The 23263-nt window shown below is 43.3% G+C and overlaps 1 protein-coding gene across 2 annotated transcripts in view; it reads left to right on the forward strand.

Moving 5' to 3' along the window:
• The window catches only part of SPATA17 (spermatogenesis associated 17), a 705361-nt gene that overhangs the window by 101252 nt on the left and 580846 nt on the right, over positions 1–23263 (forward strand). For both annotated transcript variants that reach the window (XM_078647122.1, XM_078647123.1), the window contains exon 4: positions 21156–21206. In XM_078647122.1, coding sequence (XP_078503248.1) covers positions 21156–21206 — 51 coding nt within the window. The remainder of the gene's footprint in view (positions 1–21155; positions 21207–23263) is intronic.

A 23263-nucleotide genomic window follows, 5' to 3' on the forward strand; every position in this document is an offset into this window, starting at 1 on the left:
CTAAAGGACGAATCCAAGATATATCATCGCCCACCAGCGCGACATATAAATAACAAAAGAGGGGGGAAAAGGGACTCAAAGATGATACATTATCCCAATCTATCACCCACTGGGACCACTTTCCAATATGTTCGAGCCGGTCACGCCCAGTGCAATACTGGGCCAGAATCCAAAACAACTGCCAAATGCCTTACACAGAGTAATGCGCAGGGAGGGCCTCTCAATAAAAAACACGTGCTGTGAGAAGGGCTTACAACAAGGCCCGCTTGTGTTCAATGAGAAACTATAACGAGAATGTAAGGGCGCCATCTTAGATAAAGAAATTCCAACTTGGAGTGTCTAGTTAACAATCAAAACTATGGCACCATTTTAGGAGGGTAAGCCGGACATGCTCAAGATAAAATAGACACATGAAGGCAAGAAGTGGCCTAACATAAACCCAAAAATAAAAAATAAAAGACTTCTAAGACAAGACAGGGGACAACAATAAACCTATCCATAGATGTAAAAACTGGCACATTGAAAGGGCCCCAATCAACTTGTGACAATAGATACTATCTGCGGAGAGAAAGGCAAAATAGGAGAACTAGTATTACAGCTTCTGCACCATCTTTGAAGGGGAGGAAAAATTGGTGGACACAGGAGCCCTCCGCATGGGAAGAAGGGTTCTGCCATACTAGGTTGCTCTAGAATGCTGGGAAATAGGATTGTGATTGGGGCAAAGGGATGATGTGGCATCTAGAACTTTCCACCCACACTTATAAACCCCATGCATTGGGGAGAGACAGTAAGCAAGTCTCTGGACCTGGAAGGTGATGGCAAACCCATGGACAGAAGCTGTCCTGGTATATGATGTCCACTAATGTAAGTGGGCACCCTTCACCAGTTCATACCACCCTTATGGGGATTTAAGAGGTCTTAGACAACCTTAGATAGCTCTCGAAGTGGTAGCTGTGGAGAGCAGCCTTCAGGTTTAGTCCAGAAGGAGTGTAAAGCAGCTTGTTTTACCAGAAAGCAATCTTTTAGTATAGATTAAAAGAAAAAGAACCACACAAGGTATTTATAAAAGATATGCATTTATGATATAATACTTTCTAACACGTTTAGGTATCTCCTACCCGGAGATAACCACAATGCACACAATACTTTGCATAGAAATACAGTAAATAGCATGAAATACGCAGTGGGCCCGGGGGGGGGGCAAACCATACACTAAGTAAGTGGTATAAGAACCACAAATTGGGTCAAGACAATGTTGAGAGGACGTAGAAGTGCTAGGGACCCAAGGAACCACCCAAGGTGAGTGACTAGGCACCCCACAGAGAGCGTGTGCAGTGTGGGAACACAACCGCTTGCTCCGTATAAATCGACTTGGAAGTTGTGGTTGGAATTTTAAAGATTAAGGACCTTTCCGAGTGGACTTTGAAGAAACCCCATGGAAGACTGAAGGTTGGAGAGCCACCCCATCCTTGGATACCCTAGTACCCACGTTACCTACATCAGGGAAGCTGGGTGCATAGGTGTGAAGTGGTGTCGGAAACAGCCGGCGAACCCAATGGAGGACTTCAGGAAAATGCCACTGCTGAGAAAGTGCCTGGTGGAATCTGAAGGTGGGTTCTAGTTGAGAGGTACCTGCAAGCAAAGGAACAGAGTCTATGTCACTCAGGAGTGACCACGAGATCTGGAAGATGAATGCCCACCAATGTCTGGAGTTGCAGGAGAGATGACGGTGACCATCTGCAATTGTGAGGACCAGGCGACGCTGAGGAAGACCGGGAGCCATGCACAAGCTGTCCCATGCAGGATGTCGAGTGCTGAGGGGTCGGAGTTCGGCGGGAGCACCAACAATCCTTGGCAAATGCAACCCACGCAGAAGTCGAAGACTACTACCAGGATGCTGTCAATTTATTCCTAAGGCGTCGCTAGGCATATTAGAGTTTTATCATAAAGGAAACGATTTTCTTCGATTAGTTAACCGCCATCAACATGGTATACTACAATTAATTTTATTGTGAAAATCTACATATTTAATATCAGATCGCTCATCCAGGATTGTTTTTTTTTAAACTATTGTTCACTCATGAACTATATCGGATGCCCAGAGATGGTTATTTCTGCATCATACCTCCTCAATAGTCGTGATATATTTTGAGGTCTAATTCCACAGAAGAAAATATTCGGATATTTCCTTTTCCAAGAATCCTTAAATATTGATCCCTATACACATAAAGTTTTGTGTGGCTATTCCTGACAAAGATGTGTTTCACGCCGAAACGCGCGTCGAAGACTCATTGTTTATATGCCACAGTATTGTGTTTTTATATTGTACCTTTATTTTAGCGAGATCATATGTATAGCATAGGTTTAGACAAATTATGACTGTGTTAATAAACTTGTGTTTTTAATCCATTAATGTAATGACATAATCCCAACTTTGAATATTTGTCATTAAATTTTACATTTTTTATCGTCTGGTTGTTACACTGTCTCTGTTTTTTAGAATGAGGAATGCTGTTTAATTACATTGACTAGGAATTCATTTTTCATTTTGTTTTAGCCTGTCTTAGGAATTATATTCTTGATTCAACAGGGGGTCCTTGTTACTCATATGGCAGTGTCAGGACCAGCAAGGTCCAGGGGACTCACCACAAACAGGGGGGTCAGGGCAGGCCTAGCAACCAGGGGAGCCCAAAAGAAACAAAGATGACCCTCAAACGGACCCACAGGCCGGAGGCACTGGAGTCGTGAGAGGACCTCAAGCAGCTCACCAAAAGATGCAGACCACTATGCATAACGATGTGGTGTGGCCAAAGATTCCAGTCACTGGAGGTGCTCGAGGTTGGGGCTACTTGGAGCCCGAAGATCTTCTTGGAAGGAAGCCAACAAGCCTTTGCAACTGCAACTTGGCGCCTTGCACAGGGGATCGGTTTTTGCAGCCCCCATGAGGATTACTGGCCTCAAACTTGGTAAGAGGGCAGGGCATGCCTCGAGAGCTGTGGAGAACCAACATGTGTTGCAGAACCTTTCGGAGTACAGAGGAGCTCAGGATTAGCAGACCAGTCGACTTAGTTGACTCCTTCACTTCAAGGGAGATTTCTTCAGGTGTATTTGATGCTCACAGGCCTTGGAAGGTTCCTGTATGGTCCACAAGCACAGACTATGCAGCAGACTGGAAGGGGAACGAAGTCGAGCCCAAACAAAGTCCAGCAAAGTCCAGAGTGCCCAGGCGGTAGAAGAAGAAATGGTGTCTGATCTGAATCTTGTCCCACGACGAATCTAGGGACCCACCCACAGGCAATCCCTTAAGTACCCTTAGGAAAGGATTAGGGACGATTCAGGGGACCCTCCCAGGGGAGGGTCTGGACAGGCGGGAGGTTACTCCCATGTCCTTTGTCCAGTTTCGTGCCAGAGCAGGCGCCACAGGCTCCCAGAGCTAGTTTGAACTGGACTAGGCACGGAGACACCAAATGTACCCCTCATGCATACTTAGTTGCGCTGGCAAGCGCACCAATTCCTGTCCCAATACACTAAATCCTGTCTGGAAGGTTGTCACACCTCCCTGTGACAGGATGCCTATTGTTCTGCCTTCCCCTGCTCGAGCTTGACTCAGCAGCAGGAGGGCAGAATCGAGACGCTCGTCGGCAGCAACCATTTTGTGCTACCCGGGTCTAGAACGCTGGTACCGGGAACACTGAGAGCCTAACAGAGGGCTCTTCCAGTGCTTGGAATCATACCTCTCACACCGTTTACGGTGTGGGGGCATGATTCCAACATGTCTGATACCAAACATGATAGGATTTGGTGCAGCCAGTTTCGAGATGGTCATCGCATAATTACGCGGTGCCCCTCTATATGGTGTATTGCTGCTTCACTTACAATCTGGGAGAAAGGTCTCCATAGGCTATAGGGTTGTCCTGCTCATGCAGGGGCACCCTCACACTTAGAACCAAACACCCTGCCTTCAGGAGGGATAAGGCCTACTATAGGGGTGACTTATAGGCACTACACAACACCGGACCTACATACCTCAATGACCAACTCAGCTTCCACACCCCCACCCGCAGCCTCCGCTCGGCCAACCTCGCCCTCGCCACAGTTCCTCGTATCCGGAAAACCATCGCCGGCGGCAGATCCTTCTCCTACCTCGCCGCCAAGACCTGGAAAGCCCTCCCTACCAGCCTACGACAGTCCCAGGACCTGCTGGCCTTCAGAAGACTTCTCAAGACCTGGCTCTTCGATCAGTATCAGCTCCACCCCCCCCTCCCACCGCCTTGAGACCCTCACGGGTTTTTAGCGCGCTTTAGAAATGCAATGATTGATTGATTGATTGAAGTGCAGTGACCCTAGATATGGGAAACCTATATCTTTAGCAAGTGGTGCTAGCACCAACTTACACAGGCTGCAATGGCAAGCTTGTAGTTGCATCATTTTGATGGGTCTCCCATGGGGGGCATAATGCATGCTTCAGCCCATGGAGGACATCTGGGGTACCTATGCCCTCGGTACCTTAGTACCATATACTAGGGACTGATAAGGGTACACCAGTATCCAATCTGAGATGTGCCTAAGTAGTAGCCACAACAGTTTAAGGGAGAAATCAGATAGACTGGGGTCCTGATTAGCAGGATCCCAGTCAGACTAGTCAAAAACAGCTTTGCACCAGGCAAAAAGTGGGGGTAACCATGCTGTAGGGTCCTACCTTCTACATGTGAAGGGATGATGTGGTATCCTAAGTATAACCAGGGGTACCTGGCATCTAGAACTTTCCACCCGCATTTATAAACCCCTGCACTGGGAAGAGACAGTAAGGAAGACTTTGGGCCTGGAAGGTGATGGCATCAAACCCATGGACAGCTGGATGGAGAAGTCACTTGTGCCCCTGATGGACTAAAGACTTTGTTTACAGCTGACCCCAGATCAAAATGGGCCTCTCCAGGTCCCAGGGTACTGACCCCCATATACCTTCTGAGGACCAGTTGGGAAAGATCTGGACTTCACTGCTACCCCCAGTGCACTGCAAGACAGCCAGGAGGCTCTGGAGCTTGGGGTGTGAGCAGGGGGGTACTCTGCTGGTTGGTAGGGGCTGTGCAAGAAGCCCCAACTGGCAGGAGAGAAACACCAGGAGCCAGGAGAGGAGAAGACTTTAAAGATGAAGAAAGATGACGAGAAACTGGACCACTTGGGCTTCGCCCCTACAATTATACAATTCCCCTGAGTAATGCCAAGTCCCCGAGAATCTACACATTTTTATTTAATAATTATTTGGGGTGAGAGATAATTATTTGGGGAGAGGGGCGTGCATGGGGCCCTACTCCCCAGATGTTCTTTTGAACCCGGGGACACCATCCCCTGGGCCCAATACAAAGAAACGAAAAAAGACCCAACTGGGCTAGCACAGTCTTCACTTCTCTCTCATGGACCCCATCCCATGAGGCAGGGGCACTGTCAATGCATGTGTTGCCCTCCTCTTGCCGTGTTTGGAGGAAGGGTGCGCCAAAAACCCAATTTGCTGTCCTGCCACAGAAGCAGATAAGGAGTTGTTCCTGCCTTAGCGGGAGCCTAATGAAAAATGCATGTTCCTGCTTAGTACAGGAGTTGCTTGTGGGGAGCCGGCTGGGGTCACGTGGCCTTGGGGCCTCCAATGTTAAACAAGCATCGAAGTGTGCCGGTTGGGACTGGGCAGCCCCATAACAAAAGAAAATGCCTGTGGCGGAAAGCCACTAGAACCTAGCAAAGCTGCCCATAATGTGGGCTTGTGCTATGGATTGCCCTATAATGCCCTGTGCAGGCCTGCCTTCACTTTCAGACTTCCTTGTGGAGCCCCAAGGAAGGGCACCACTAACGCTTTGTTCACATCGTGTGGGAAGCACAGGAAGGGCACTACTAACACTTTAGTCTCATCGTGTGGGAGGCTGCGGGAGGCACAGCAGCCTTCCCCCAAGGCTTATAAAACTCACCCTAAGTTTCAGAGGCATGAAAACGAAAACAATGACCCCAGGAGAGTTTAATATTGGATATAAAGCACCCCGGAGCTGGAGCGTTTTGCTTTAGGGATCATGAGTTCCTGGACTCCTCATGATTGGTCCTATGGATGCACTTTGTGGCATGAATGTGGTGAAAGACTCCATTGGCAATGAAAAAAGTTTTTAAGGAGAAACCCTTTTTCGAAAAGGGAGGGGTTAAATGCTATGAAACAAATACAAAGATTCCCTTTTCATATATTTTTTAGTAAAGAGACTGGAGTCTCTGAGGGATCCAAGTCAGAGACAGTGGGTGAGCCACTAGGTTGTATCTGAGGTTGTATCAGGATTAACAAATTTACAATTTAAGCAAGGTAAATCTATTTCAAATGTTTATATCATACATCAAGTAGAACCAATGAAAATGTGGAGACAAAACAATTTTTTTAGGTGTATCTCCGAGATTTATTATCTATTTATACAAATATCATGGGTTAAAAACATCACATTTATTCATAAAAAAACATTTCATAATCTAAAAACAATATACACTTAAACAAAGAAAAATATGTCGACGCGGCGTTTCGGTGATATAGGTCGTCACCTTCTTCAGGACAATTTTTCATTTAAAACCACTCTGGTTTAGCTGCTGGCTAGTCGCTTTAATCAATGGGCGATTTCAAGCTCTCACAGTTTTTGCATTATTTCTTTTTTTCATGATGGTTATTCTTGGTCGAAGGAATTTTTTCTTCTTCTATTACAGGCCCTCTAGTTGATTCATCAATGGTCACTTAATAACTTGTGTTCTAATCCTTGGAAGGACGGCCGTTAACTGTTGTTAAAAACTGTAAAGTTTTCTTTGGATTGCTCTTCTCTCCTTCCAAAAATGAAGACTTCCTAGTGGCTCACCCACTGTCTCTGACTTGGATCCCTCAGAGACTCCAGTCTCTTTACTAAAAAATATATGAAAAGGGAATCTTTGTATTTGTTTCGTAAAAGACTCCATCACATTTTTTAACACACATTCTGTATTGACAATTGTGTTGCTGAACAATGCTATACTTACAAATAAAACATAGTACAGTGTGTGAGAGGTGATAGTTGTCTGTGTATGGCCTCAGTAATGTGGGATGGAGTAGGTATGGATGAGTAGTTTTGAATGTAATTAGATTGGGGGACGAATGCTTGTGTTCGACGTTATCAATTGAGCATTAGTTTTGGTTATTTTGTATTTATTGAAAGTATTTATATAGGAAATTTAAATGTATTTTGAGAATTTTGTATTAAATATTCATAAATTAATGCACTAGTTCATTTATCTTATTTTGATGTTTGAGGCTTGGTCATTTTGGGAACCTTTGTCCCAGGCACGATATTACGCTTCCAGTTATCAGTGGTACGGTGATAATTTTTTTGTTTGACTGTTTCATTGTATTTTCCACCGGTCCCCTGCCTAAAGTATTGCAGGGCCCCTCTGTTTTTTTGACAGAGGACGTCGTACCCTCACTGGAGCACCAGTCGGGACCCGGAGAATCCCCCTCGGCCATCCCCCCTTTATGGGAAGAGTGACTTACTGCGAGTTGGCTGATCAGGAGCAGCCTCGATTGTTGGATGAACTTGCAACGCTGCTCAGAGGAGGGCGCCTGCACCTTCAAGATGCTACAACATTAACTGCACGCTGCCCTTGTTTGCTGAACAGGACTTGCACTCAGGAGTTCCCACGGAGAGGGCTCTCACTGCACTCCTGGACACTTCTATACTGCCGGAGTGGGTAAGAAGAGGAACTGGACCCGTTGGGCCTCAGGGGTCTTGCTGCTAACAGTGCTACTGCACCATAGACATTTTTGACTAAATTCTGAAGAGTCAAAAAAACTCTTGAGTACAGCCTAAGAGTGAGCACTCCCTGGATGTGACCACCAATGAATAGGGAATAACCCTGCACACATTACACGAAGGAGGGTGGGATAGGGATTTGCCTGACATCGACTAGAACCCTGACCTCAAGGGACTTGTGTTGTTGCTCTTGTATTCTTTTGCCTGTATTGAGTTGGAAATAAAATACATATTTTTCTTAGAAACGTAAGTATGTGTCCAGACATTGATTTATTGTTTGCACTGGTTGCACTGTGAGTTATAAGTCATGTCCATTGACCTTGATTTACAGCCCCCCTCCCCCCCCAAGGGAGTCTTGACTGCTCGACTTAAGCTACCACTGAGCATCAAGTGCAGGAGGGGTACTTGGCCCAGTTGAGCAGGATCCTTAGTAGGTCGGGCCCCGGGACATCAGGAGCACTGCGTGCACTGCGACTGCCTGAAAGGGGTTCTATATGTATGCATTTTTTACCAGGGTCCAGGAGCTGGAAAGGGCTTGTAGGTCCTTGCTTGCTTTTCATGCCTTGCGACACTTGTTTTTTTTTCCATTCTAATTTCCCGGTGTAACATGGTCGCTCACCATGTTAGATCTGTAAATTAAAAATGGCTGCCAAAATCACAGCGCACGTGTGTGCATTTGTCACAATGTACAAATTTGCATGCATCACAACACTTGCTTGTGATTCAGCTGCTATCTGAAACAGAAACCCATCCGAAGATCGGCAGCCATGCGTATGCATGCACATGCATCGTGTTGGAACAAAGCATTAGCAAAAACAGTAGCTCGGCATTTTAGAGCCAAAACCTGGCTATGTCAATGCTACTTTAAGATTCATCTGAGGTCTGGACTCTTATGACTTTTGTCAGCCTGTTCTTGCATCTTTCCTTTTGGATCAAATAGCTGAACACTTCCTCCCAGTGCCCAGCTCACAGTTAGTTTGTGTGTGAACTGCCTTATGCTTGGCCTGCTACTGAGCACATGAGAACACACTTTGAAAGAAATTGGTTTCATTTGACAATGTAAGACATATGCAAGCCCCTCCTTCTGAGCCTACCAACGTTTTTCTAAATGTAAGTGTCTTTCCTGAGCACAGAAAGGATGGATAGAGAATGTATATCACTGACTGGGTACTCTCTCGTCTCTGTATCACTGACTGTCAATCATTCTATTTGTAGTTGAGGTGCAGTCCAAGTCTTGTGGATCTTTGACTAGTCTGGAGGCAGGGCAAGTATGGGGCTAAACCCCATGCCGTAGACCTCACCCACTGATACCTTTGAAATTCCAGTTGACCGAGAGAGACTAAAATAGAGCTATGATATGAAAACTTTGAATGTCCATTAATGTTACTTTTAAATGAATCTCTCCATTAGAACTTAGGGACACATGCATCAAGCAAAATACTGGTCGCAAAATGGCCGATTAGTAGAATCGGCCCTTTTGCGACCGGTATTGAGCTATTTGGGATGCATCAAGCCCAAAGCAAATTGCAAAATAGGGAATCTCAATTCATGCGATTACTTATTTTGTCATTGCATTTAGGGAATCGCAATTTTCAATTCCCTAAATGCAACGCAGGAAGCAGGAAAAAGTTGCAACCCTTCTTTAAGGATTCCCAAATTACCGCCACCTTCAATTGGTGTTATTCTGCAACTCCTTAGAAAAATTCACTTTTTTGCATTTTTTTAAGTGCCATGTGGCGCACACATGCCCTTAGGGCATGTATGTGCGCACTTGTGCACACTTAACTGTATTGGGGTGCATCAGGATGACCTTTTGGCCCCCTATTACCCTTGCAAATTGAATGCACAATCTGTGAGTACCTATTTGGTACTCGCAAATTGCGAATACCATCCCATTCATTCCTACTAGGCCCATAGGTAGGAATCACTAATATTATAGTGAAACCTACATGCATAGGCAATTGCGATTTCCTTAATAGTGATTTCTTAATTAATCACTATTAAGGAATCACAATTTCCTAGCTGGATGCATGTGCCCCTTAGTGATTACAATAAAAGAAAAGGGCAATCAGCTGAGAAAGTAGGACTAACCAAAATTACAAATAGTTTATCCATGAGCAGTTTTCACCTTACAAACTTTGCCAAATTCCTCGAAAACTCTACATGTAGAACTGAGCATCGGCACTCTGTACTTTGTAGTAGTTCAAGTTTAGAATTAGACAATGGTTTTATTCTTGAATAAAATGCACCTGTTGATCTTCTGCCTGAGGCCCTCTTTGCACAGGCTTTGCTCAACTGGTCTGGACTTGCCTCTCCTGTCCCCAGTTTGTTGTGGTAACTGGCCTGTTGCTTTGTCTACCACCTGATGTGTGCAGACTCTAGTGACTGAGGGTACATGGTAGTAAAAAGAGCAGAGAGGAATTAGGATTTTAGGGATGTACTCTTGTCCAGATGAAAAGCTGGGCTGGGCCTTTCTCACTGCTTACAAAAAGTGCATCTGGAGAGGGCAAGAGTAAATGGTTGTTTCTCCTTTTGTGGCGAGCCTGAACCCATGCCCTAACCACGTCAGACTTCTGATAAATGTGCTCCATAGCAGGAGTTCCAAAAACCTTTCGCTTGTGTTTTGCCAGAACTAGGAGACATATTGCAACTCAAAGTGGTTGTCACAACCTCAACAATTGGCATGCCATCCTCCTTCGGATCAGAGTTCCAGCCATAGACGTGAGCCAGTAACTGAGTCAGGGCCTGGTTTAAAGTTTGACAGACCGGTACTCCGTAACAGATATGGCGGAAATCCTGTCCCCCTTAGTAGTGGCATTGGATATAATGTGCTTATACTAAGGTGCCCCGTTTGTGGCAGCGAAACCAGTCTGCCAAACTCTAAATCAGGCCCTCTGCCCCACCTTTGGGAGTCTTCTGAGGTAGTAGGCCCTAATATACTGTGTCATGATAGATTTGTCATAAATGTGGATGAAACCCTCCCACGCTAATTTCAATATTCTTTTGCCCAATCATTAGCCTATATATTGCCTGTATTCTTAGTACAGTAAATCAGAACGGCTACAGCCTCTTGATATTACACACATTCTATATTTAATGCATATAATGTGGCTATTACATTCTTTTCTCACTTATTGTAATTGATATTCGTGCTGTTGAATTCCTATTAAACCCTGCACATACTATTCACTTTGTATGAGTATGGCTTCACTGGTAACCTATGTTATCTTCTAGAGGAAGACAGCACCGTTTGGTTGGATGACTATTTGGGACCCTGATTCTGACTATAATCATCTTTTTTTGGCCTCCCCTTTCTGTCTACCCATCCGTTTCTACAAGTTTGAGTTACGTTTTGTGTTAGCTTTATTGAACATATTTTCTGTGCCCATTTTTACTTGCCTCAATCTCCTTGTATACTACCGTCTTGTGAAACCCTTAACAGTTTTGAATGGGGTCTTGTAAAGATTCTTAAATAGCATGCTTATTACTTTGCTACTTTTATGAGGTGTCTAGTGATATTAGATTCTAGAACAAATTCATTTTTAGAAATATGATTACAAAGCCACCATCAGTGGCACTCTCCGTGTAGACTGGGGAGCACACTTCGAGAGAAACGAGCAGCTTTTTTTCTCAACAAAGTTATTGAAACAAAATACTAAAGGAAAAGCAATGGGTATTTGATCACCATTGCAAAGAGCGATACGTGAATAGGATAAGCATTGTTTGAGAGAGGTGTTACAAGCAATGAAATTATGCGATACAAAAATTATATTATGTTCATTTTGATGTATTTTGACAGAACACGTTTTAAGAGAACAAAACAAAAAATGCATTTTGGCAAACACAATTAAAGGGACACAATTTATTTGAAATTAACATATGTCAAAGTGGCCTCCTAGGGTTGTGCGAGGACATTTGCAACACCTGTAGGAGGCTGGCTCTTTATATAGTGGACCAAAACGAGGTTCACTGTGTACAGAGTCCAGGAAACCCTTATTGGTTTACAGAGGCAAAAATGATAACATTAAATGCTCTCTTTTGTGGTAGTGTTGGCGAGCAGTTTGTAATCAGAGGATAGTGCTAAGCATCTGTTGTACTTACATAGGCAATAAATGACACACACACACCCAAGAATAAATCCGAGACAAATTTAGAAAAAAAGTCGGATTTTTATGTAAATTTTGATACCAAGAACTTCGTTATCAAGTGAGTCCTTTTGCATTAATGAATTTATGTAAAAAGTTTAATTCAATGCATTTTTTTACTCAGCAATGGTTGCCTATGGAAGAAAAGGCATATGTTGCATACCGTTATTTGTGACTGGATTTTGAGGATCTCCTTTGATTGTGCTTTCTTTGTTTTGATATTTTCTGAAATATCTGCAAAGTTTTTTTTACAGACATTTTATTTTTGTTGTGTGCTTGAAAAGAATAACATCCTACAACCTTCCACCAGAACACCCCCAGTAGCCAGCATGATTGTCACATAATTCGTCTTATTCTGAAGTCAGAAAAAGAAAGGTAAACACGAAGTTCCCTCAGAAAACAGATCCTGACATTTGATATTTGATATTTGACTTTGAAAGCAAAGCAAATATGACAAGATAGAAACAAGATGTAAAGGTCTGTGTACATAAATCGAACACTGCAGGAAGGATACAGTAAATAGGGGGTACACCCCGGGAGGAATGAACTCAAACCTGGACAGCCTAAAACAAATAAATCCGGCAATTAGAAAGCAAGCAAATGTGAGTTACTCACCACAAAGCCAATGATAAGCAATGGGCGTAATGTATTCCCAGTGAAGCTTTCCGAATGTCCCCAAGATGTCTTTAACAAATCAGACAGCTGTGCTGTCCTGTAGGCTTTGACCTAAAAAAAGATGGGCACATGTTAGCTACAGCCTAAAACCATTGTCCAAAGAGCTTTACACTGGGTGAAACTCTCATTATGTAATTCCATGCCATAGAAGAAGTCCGAAAACCAGGGGCCCAAAAGCGAACAAACACGAGGTTCTCCAGAGTTATGTCTCCACTTCCTTAGACACTCACTTTGGTTAAGCAAAGAGTTCATGTCACCACCGCTCAATGGAGGAAAGTTTGGGCTGTATCTCCCATAACGTATATGAACCAGACATGTGTTAATCGGATTAGCACCTATTCATAGGAACTCACGTTCTGACAGTTGTGGCTGGACTGTCTTTTGAGGTAGGGCCAAGCCTGATTTGCTCGTTGTTGGTTCCTATCTGGATGAACAAAAAAACTATTTAGTAGAATTGGCCCAGAGTAATTGCCAGTCCGTCGCACAGTCTGGCTGAATAATGATGGTACGGGATGCACCCAGAGACAGTAACAGTATTGAAGATTGACGCAATCCTTTCCAGAAATGTGCAGAAGAGTACAGAGGCTTTTTGCATAAACAATGTAATATAATATCCCTCGAAGTATTGTTTGTTTTTCAAGGTGTAACTATTTTTTGATTACATCAAGCATTATCTTTTTGTACCTTTTTCTTGACCCGATGTAAATGAGACTGTGACTCTCCATGTCTGAGCACTGAAACAAATTCTGATTTTCGAGCTTGGTAAAAATGGCAGACCCAGGTTTGTAGGTCACTTTAAATATTATCTGCTGATAATGACCAGTGAAGTCTCAGTTGTCAGCAGGAAAGGCAAAGCATATGTGCAAAACACCCATGATTAGACGATAATAAATCATTTTAATGATCGCATTCAAAATTGTGAAATGAAGGTTGCACTGATGCAGAAAATAACACCGGATCATCCTTCCTGGTGCCCAGATGTGATCCTCTGTTGATGTGTCTGAAAAGACTGGGTTAGATATGTATTTTATAAAGCAATCCACAAGTTCCATCTATTTTATGATTTGGTTAGGCAACAGCAAAACGCATTCCTGGTTATTATTATGGTATTTTTTCTTCTTTTGTAAAATGTACATTGCTGTGCCTTTTTCATTTTAAGGGGTGTCACTAATCACAGAGAGGATCTACCCTGCTATCACCTTCTGTCCTAAAAGCCTGGTGGCAGTGTGTCCAAGAAGAAAAGATGCAAATTAGATATCTTTGTAGCAGAGTAACAATTGACTAATACGTAATAACATGTTTATTTTCATATACCGCTTCATACCACACTTCTGGACAGACTTATACATTTTTAGCACATCCCAGCCACTAAAGTTACTGTGCTACTTTGATCTAGGTAGAGAGAGTTGTATTCAGCCATATCTATTAAGAAGCAGCGCTGGCACACAGACTGCCTAGCACCACACACACGCCTTTGCTCCATAGTGCAAAGATGCGCTTGTGTGATGTCTAGCATAGCATTAGAAGAGTACCCTTCGAGTATAAAATACTGGGCTTCAACTTAAAAAAAAACTTTTTATTCGTTGGATTCGTGCAGTTCTGTGCAGCAGACATAACATGTGTTAAACGTTAGGAGATGTATATACATTTCACCCTGCTAACGCCTGCCTCAAGGAGGTGTTATTTTATGATGCAAAGCTCTGTCTATCAATATTAGTAGATAGGTTTTTCCATCAAAAACCACGGATCGTATCATATAGCACTCATGTGACGCCCCTTTCATGCATATTTAATGCAGAGGCCTATTTGCTTTACTTTTAGGGCTGCGTTCCAGCATACACAAAGTTTTGCACTGGAAAGTCAATTCCGTATCAAAGCTTTGCACCGGTTTGCGACACTTTGGGTGACTTTTGCACCAGCTCAAAGTCTTCATAAATTTGCTCCTTCGTGCTGTTTCTCAGTGCTGTAAATAGCAGGTGTTGCCGTTCCCCATTTTAATGATACTCATTTTACTGACATTCAGTAGGATAGAAGGCTGAGTGACTTGTACATAGATCACCATTTATTTTACCAGTCAGCATTCAACTGTCTCAGCCATCCTATTTGAAAACTTTGTGGCACTGCCTGTGTAAAACTTCTGGCAACAAGGTAATAGTCCATTTATTTATTTAATTAATTGGAAGCTTTATAAAGCACTACAAGCCATCTAGATAGCTTCAGAGCTTTGAATCAGGGTTAAAGAGATGATGATAATGCCTTAACTGGATAGTCAATGATTGTTCAACTTGAAGGAAGGGCTCATTTTAGGCATTTGACTATAACTGACCAGAAGCAGACATTGGTAATAAGATTGTTTGGATCAATCATATGTTAGTCGTTTTCTGAATCAGTATGAGTCCAGCTCAAGTCCTAGTCACATTGGGAGGGAATTCCATAGAGGAGATCCATAAAAGTGTGGATGTTTGCCACCAAACTTTTTATATCGGTGTGGTCGGATGGACAGTAAGTTTTAACCAACAGGATGGGAAGTAGGGAAGGAACAGTCTAGGCAGATAGTCTGGTAATCAGCCATGCTGAACTTTTTTGGATGAATCATAGGGATTTAAAGTTGCCATGCTCTTCAGTAAGATCGCAATTTTCTGCTTGAGGTGGAGTAAGGAGGGGACGCCTCCGAATAGGCGCAATGGTGCAGAGAAGCTTGGTAACCGAATTTATTTGAGAAATGAGCTGGAGGTTCCTGTTGAACAACACACCCAGGGTGCAAACATTTTACACAGGTTGAGGATTGGAACCCAAAGAATCAGGCCAGTAGCAGGGAAGATGGGCTGGACAAAAGAATCTGAAAAGCAGAATTACGGTATTCTCATCATTCAGGCACTGACAGTTTTTCTGCATCTAGGATAAGCAATGAGTGACTTTCAATTAGCTACCCGATCTGTCATCAAGTCTTATATGTACCTGGGTACTGTCAGCATATAAATTATATCTCATGTCGTACGAATCTAGTATTCTGGTGAGATGTATCATGTGGATATTTAAAAGCATGAGAGCTTGTGGACCCCCTGGCCCCAGCAGGTGATTGTAGCAGTTCTAGAGTGGAAAGAGCTCAGTTTGACCTGCTTGGTATGGTGTAGGAGGAAGGAGGAGAACCACGTTAGTGCTCTTCATTTTATATGGCTGAGAGTTTCGGACAATCAACAAGCACCCAGAAGTCAATGTTATTAAACCCCGCTAATAGGTACAGTAGAAATAAGGCACCCAATATGCTTTGAACAAACGAAAATAAAAGTTCTTCCCTGATATTTAAAAGTGTGGATTCTATACTTCTCCATGGTTTGAAGCCTGTGAAAGTCGCTATGGCTTCCATGGGTTTCAAGGTGAGAGGAGAGATGGTGTGCAACCAGTTTCCCGCGAAGCATTTTGATTGTGGTAATGAAGAAGGGCAAGAGGTTATCTCATAAATCCTCAGGAAAGACCAGGGGACTGGAATTATGATTTAGGATTACCCATTTCTCTATGGAATTAGAAACATTCTTTAGTGCAGTAGCGTGCCTCAGAGATGCGGGCTTGGAAATATACGTTGTTTAAACCTAATTCGGGATGATCTGGAGTGCATCCTGCAAGCCTGCAGGTTGGTAGGTCTTTAGGTTAGTTCCAGTGTCTTTCAAGTGCTCTGCTGCTGTGCTTAAGAGAGATTTTCAGTGATCATTTGTTGGACTTCCACAAGTTCTGCTTATGTATTGAGAGAGGAGCAGGGGAATCCAGACTTGTTGTCATCATTTTCACCATGCGCACCAAGAGATCATTGAGGTAAGTTAAAGGGGGATCTGGGGTGTTGTTGAGCTAATAGGTGAGTTTATCTAGTCATTGGTTGTTTAGATTTGTTCTGGCAGATCTGAGATGTGAGAGGAAACTGTGATGGTGCTTGCTACTAAGCTCATTTTGTAGGTGGAAGCTAATTAGTGGGTGGTCTAACCTGGAGATATTGAGCGCCTCTTCCAGGAGGATAGGTTGTGAATAGTGGAGAAAAGAATTGTTTATTGGAGAAGTCAAGGGTGTCCATATGTGAGCATAGGGGTTGGAAGTGTTATCAACCATATGTTAAATTCTCCTGTATTGCACACTTGAGTTGAGATGGAAAGCCTGTACAAGGCAAGGTCTTAGAGGTCATGGGAACAGGAGCGGCCCATGCAGGTAAGAGTGATGGGGAAGTGGGGCCAGGTTTGGGGGGGATTCGAAACTCGACCACAAGGGAAAATTAAATAACAAATTAATTTTGCCTCGTCATCTGTCAAAACCTCCCTCTTCCCGGCCACCGCCCCACTTCTCTGCAGCTGGATGGGAAGGTAACAAGGCTTATTTGGGGAGTGGTGTAGAGTGCAGATTGTCACAGTTTATGATGTGTTCTAAGGTGGGATAGGTTAATGGCTTAACTGAGATCGTGGAGTGATGGATTCAGGCCACTCTGCCTCCTCTGTTATCAATGTGGTTGTTTGGCAGGAGTAGGCTATGCACGTCAGGCAATGAGGCATATTTAAACCTGGTCTCACGGACAGTAAGTAGGGAGAATAGTGGAAGTTCAGATCATAGATGCTAAATGCTTTTTTACAGTAGATCTACTGTTAAGGAAGGCACCTGCTATGGTGTTCCCTGGAAAAAAGGGGGGAGTGGGGAAGGTACTAGAAGGTGGAAGGTCCCAGGCTGAAGCTGTAAGGGGGTGTGCTGGGGTGCAATGGGAATGGGTGTCGTAACCAAATGAGGTGGTTAGGCAGAGGTTGTCTGATGTGGTTGCCGTGGTCAAGACTACACTTCTTAGCTTGGGTGGATTGATTCAAAGTTATTTAGAGTTCATTGTTTACCTTGAATCATGTATTTTTCATTGTTCTACAGATTTTTGGTAAGATTAAGGTGAAAATTAGCTTCTAGACTCTTGGGATAATTGAGATGGGGGAAGATGGGAATTCCTGTTTTAGGATGGTTAGCCGTAAGTTGATTAGAAAATGTTGTCTGTGGTGATAACACCTAACATGTGGCTGAAGTAGTTATCAGTGGTCAAGGTGTCTGGATGTTCAAGTAGTACATTACATTTGATCTTTCCCGCCCCCCTGATTTTAATAGGGTAGGCCATTGTGAAAAAAGAGGGGATGTGTCTGGAGAGACAGTGCTTGAAGGTGTGGGTAGGGGACATGGTGAATAAGGGTCTGAACTGGCAGTTGTCAGATGGACTTTCTGAGTTGCGATATGGCAATGGGTGCAGGGCCGATTCCAAGAGTTAGAATTACAATTGCTGTGTCATGGGGGAGATACCTTTTCTAAGTGGTAAATTGATTATGATTGAGGACTAAGTGGAGCAGAGGAGGACATTTGTGAAGATACCAGTGTTAAACTGAAAGGGCAATGTCACAAGGGGAGCTAGTTTTCCTGTATCCTCAATCAGAGTTTTATCAATCCAATGGTGGGGCAGAATAGTTCACAAGTTGATGGTGTATATAGAAAACTATATGTAAAAATGACTGGTACTTTAGTATGCTGGTGGTGGTCTAGAGGGAGATTGCCTGGTCAGTCACATAGACGTAGATGGTTACGTCGACTAAGTACTGGAGAATGGATCTGTGACCATACTGATCAGTTATAGTCCAAGGTCTGTATTCCTGATTCCAGTTGTAAGATGAAAGACCTCTTCTGCTGTTGTGGATGTCCTGCCGTCATTGTAGTCTAGTTTCCATAGTAATAGGTGGCAGTATAGTGATCCCGAGGCATGTAAGAAAAATAGATGCCCCAATATGGCCAAATGTGCATCTCTTGCCACCCAGACATAGAACGATGGTGACATGTGCAGCCATTCCGCAAGCAAGGTGCAGGTAAAGAGCAGGGGCCCTTTTCCTGGAATACTTGTTCTTGCCTTTGCTGCTGCAGAGTCACAGTGACCTTCTGTTCTTTTCCTGCTTCTGGGGCTGTCAGCCTGTTACCGGTCTGTGGGTCCCTATATGGATGAACAGTTTCCCACTGTGGTTTTCTTTGTTGCTTACAGGGTTTCATGGTCTTCTTAAGCCTCCTGTGCACTTGGTTCTCCCAGCCTGTGTTGGTACTACTGACCTACATCCTAGCGTCTACAATGAGCCAAAGTCTCTTTTTTACTTGGGGTGAAAGGAGAAGAGATGTGGGAATTTCAGGTGCTTCCTTCAGGGGTACCTTGCTGCTCTCTGCACCACATTCCTCCTCCTACGCCATTGACATTATGTGCTTCCTGTTGCAGCGGTCGCTGGTTGTATTATCTTACAATGAACTCCGTTGTAACGCATGCCTTTACCACGCATGCGTTACTACGGAATACTATTTTCACGCTTTTCCTTCTCCACGTTTTTTCCGTGGTGACGTCATACGTAGAAAAAAAGAAACGGCCGTTTCCTTCCCCTGCGCCGCCGATTTCCTGCACATCTCCTCTAAAGGTTAGTGTTTTTTGGGGGGGCAAGCCCCCCCAACCCCCATTTTTTTATTTGTACCCTTTACCACACATGCCTTTACTACGTACTTTGTAGTAAACGTATGCGCGGTAAAGGCTGTCGTTGTAACCACGCATGCGTTGTAATGCATGCGTGGTTAAGGTCTTCGTTGAAACGGCCTCGTTGTAGTGGCCGTTTCCCGCGGTCGCTGATGTGGCTGGGCCCATTGAGTGGGGACTCTGGACTTCCTAGTTTGGGTGCAGCTTGTACATCATTATTCCATCCACTTGATGTTGCTGTGTTGGGTTTTCCCTTGGTGTCCCTTCTGTATTTTTTTTGCTAGGGTAGATTTCTTGGGTTTCTGATTTCTCAGTGGAGACGTCTTTCTTGGGCAGTTTCCAGTAGTTCACTACACTTCATTCCTTGACTTTTTACCTTTACGGTTTTGGTGTTTCCCCTATCTGAGTTGTTCTTGATTCAGACTTTGGTGTCTTTTTTCAACTTGCTTTTCCACTGCCTGCCATATTGTCTTTGTGTCTGTTCTCTGGCCTCCTCGCAGGTCTATTGGCCTTCCTGTACTGCCCTGGTGAGTTTATGGGGCCCTTTTGAAGAGATTGCTTTCTCTTTTGACCTGCGTCCATGTGTCCTGTTGATGTGGAATGTTTGCAGTCAGGTTGCTGGTTTGGTATATACTCATGTATGTAAGGACTGGAACGAGGAAGACCGACAAGGTGTTTTTTTCCCAATTAGCAACCGGTAATCTTCATTGCTCCAAATTCTAGTGTCTCCCTCCAGAGTCCTCCATAGCTCCCTTCCTTCCTTCCTCCAGTTAGCATCTACCTAGTATTTCACTTTGACCATGATTCTTCTGTGGTGGGTTGGTTCAAGTTTGGTCCTCGGGAGAGGGTTGGTGTTATAGGATATTGGATAGGGGGCAGTAGTGTTGAAAAGGAAAAGGACTATCCATTTTGTGAAAGGGAAAAATATATATATATTTCCATATGTGAAATATAGGGATATCCGACAAGGCGTGAGAACTCACACTGCAAACATAAAGATTGTGATGAAGAACACTAGAAATTGGGGTAATAAAGATTGCTGAAAAGTAATCCGGACAATATTGACCATCCAATTGAAGCAAACAGAAAACAAACCGTGGTGGTACCTGCACTCTGTTGGTGCTGCGAAGCTCTATTGTGGCAATGCAGCTCTTTAATAATCTCTGTATTATATTGACATGGCTGAGATTTGTTGTGCTTGTCGTTAAAGCTCGCCAGCTCGGCTTTGGCTGTCTGTCTGGTAAATACCCTCTAATTGTACAGCAGGAGTTATGCCGGCCCCGCTGGAAGGAGGAAAGAGTCGGAAATGAAGTGGCGTCGGTGTGATCATTTGTAAATAACATATTGCAGCCAACTGTTTCTTAATTGCCCAGACTGTTGATAAATAATCCAGTCCTGCTGCTCTCCACAGACAATTTGCTTTGGATCAGACTAGCAAATAAAAATAACACTAATTATTTATGACTTTATGATGTTAAAATGAATATTAAATGAAACAAAATTCCCAAAGATTACTCGGGAGCCAGCTAAGTACATAGCGTTTTGTGCAGATGGTTTGTAGACACGGCCTGCTCCTTCCCGCCGCCGCCACCGTCTCCTCCCAGGGCTGCCACCGAGGACAGCATCTCTTTGAATTTTTCATTAAACCAGACATCTTGAAATATGAATTCCTTTTATGTTTCTGTGAGTTTTGGCTAACAGATCCTCAGTGAATAAATCATGCAATCCTACGTGTCACCAGCACTTGTGAATATTTCTGCTTTGTTATTCTATTCTCAGTAGAGCACCATTGATTCTCAAACTCAGCGGAGAGCATTTTATGATCATATGTCTCCATTAGCCCCTAGTTTGACTACCATGGATTTTCCTGCTCGCGCCTGCATTATGTATTAGCGGGCCCAGCTCTTTAATTCAAAGTGTAATTTTATTCTCTCTGTGCATATAACTATTTTTATTATGCATTATGAATGTAGATTTTTACCTTTTATATGTAAAGATGTCTGTCGTGACTAACATCTCCTTCTCCCGTTCTGTTCACAGACAGCGCGTTCTGTTATGAAGATGAATTTCTACAACGCAATGGCTGTCAGGGTAAATATGTCTTTCCTTGTTACACAAATGAAAAGTCAATTGTGCTGCGAATTCGCTTTTAATGCATCAGGCAAAGCAGAATAATATAAAGTTGATTAATATCCCAGTGACTGTTTAAATTAAAAGCTTGTAATTAGGAATGTTTAAGTCTGCGTGTGAGTGTGAAGTAAGCACAGAAGTTCAACTGTGGTTTAAACTATGTTCTCCACAAGTAACACAATCAATTCCTAATATGCCCTGAAAAATTGGGACTCTCTTCTTTTTGCACTCTGTGTATCCCGTGCCATTAAGTGGGGTGTAAAACCACTCCTCTTATCAAGAGTCGGCTCTATGTGGGTTCTCTTGATTGTCAACCCTTTGGCTTGGAGTTACACTCTTCGCTCCCAACAATGGCTGCTCCACTGCAGTCTCAGCATCTCTCTCTCTGTTGGAGCCATGTGTTGGCTGTTCCGCATGTCACCGGGTTGGCCAAAGGCTGCGTACAGTGTGGATTGGCCACTCCCTAAGCGGTGGGGCACAGGTTGCCCGGGGGAGTTGGGTGTATGCTTAATTTTGAATATGATAAAAAAACACAGAAATTCACCGAAAAAAGTTATGTTATAGTTGGGTATGGTTATAGGGTCTTATCTTACGTTAAAAAAGCGCCAGAGGTTCACTGAAAAATACAAAGGTTATAGTGACATAGTGACGTTTCAAAACAAAAAAAAGCTGAAATTCACCTATAGTTTCATGAATTTAGTATACCTTCCGCCCCCATAATGTGCGGCTTTTGTCCTCACACATTACATCGCTCATGACATATTAAATTACTTCATTGATAATGGCACTGATAACATCTTAAATTAATTCATTGATGACATGACTGATGGCATCTCAGATGACATCATTCCGTGATACTGCTGTTCACATCATTTGAAAAAAGAAAGTGGGTTTATGTCGAAATATATCAGCAGCAAAAATATTGTGGCACTAGAATATCGTGTCAAAAATATTGAGGACCAAGATATCGAGATAGTAAGCGCATATAAGTAAGTATAGGTTTACTTTCCTTTATAAAGTGAATCTATAATTACCTATGTGTACCTTGTCAATATTTTGGTCCTCGATATTTTGGACGCAATACACTGCTGCTGATATTAAGGTGGAATACTAAGAAAGTTATTAACAAACAATTACATTTATTAAACACATCTCAATTAAAAAACGAGTTTTGGTTCTTGCTCAAATGTGAATAAGCACCGATATTCGCAGAACACAACACTCGCCATAACTTATTTTTTTTGTTTGTTTTTTGAAAAACCTTTATTGTAGCATTCAATAAAATACAAGCATGGGCCTACAACCACAGGGGCTGGCCGCTAAACAAATTAAGACCCCCTATATCACAGTACGACACAGCTCATCACCCGACAACCCTGAGGTCCGGCAGCGATTCAGGATAGAACTTGTATTAGAATGCACAACTGAGTCCCAGGATGAGACAGAGGTTCCATTTTATATTATTTAAGAAAGGATCAGGTGCCATACAATCAAACAGAAGAATACGGGGGACAGGGCAAGAGACAGGATATGCACGTAAGAACCGCTATAATGGAGCATTGGTGCCAAAGCATATGGATCGGTGCAAACGACAATACAATATACATTCAATGTTGAGCGCCAGTTCTCAGGGCCTGCCCACCCGGGAATCAGGATATCATAAAAAGCATAAGCACTAAATACAAGTACACGATAAGAATCCGAATGATTCGCAAGCTATACTGATCCTTTAAGGAAGAGAAAGGGAAGGAAAGAAAAAGGCCATAGAAATAAAAAAAGGCAAAATAAAAAAAAAACCTTTCCAACCCCCCACCCTGCACCCCTGCAAATGGCTACAGCCTAACCCCACTAGCAGCGTGCCTGTCGCCCCTAATAACTAAAACCCTAAAAGTAGGAAAAAGAATGGAGGAGGGCTTATCTGTTTGGGCTCCCAGCCCCTTTAGTCCCCCTGCCAGAAACAGACACCCCCTATCACACTCGCCATAACTTGCATTGCCCACACGCTAAAAACACTAACT

This window comes from Lissotriton helveticus, chromosome 6 (assembly GCF_964261635.1).
Source record: "Lissotriton helveticus chromosome 6, aLisHel1.1, whole genome shotgun sequence".
In the NCBI taxonomy this organism is placed as follows: Eukaryota; Metazoa; Chordata; class Amphibia; order Caudata; family Salamandridae; genus Lissotriton; species Lissotriton helveticus.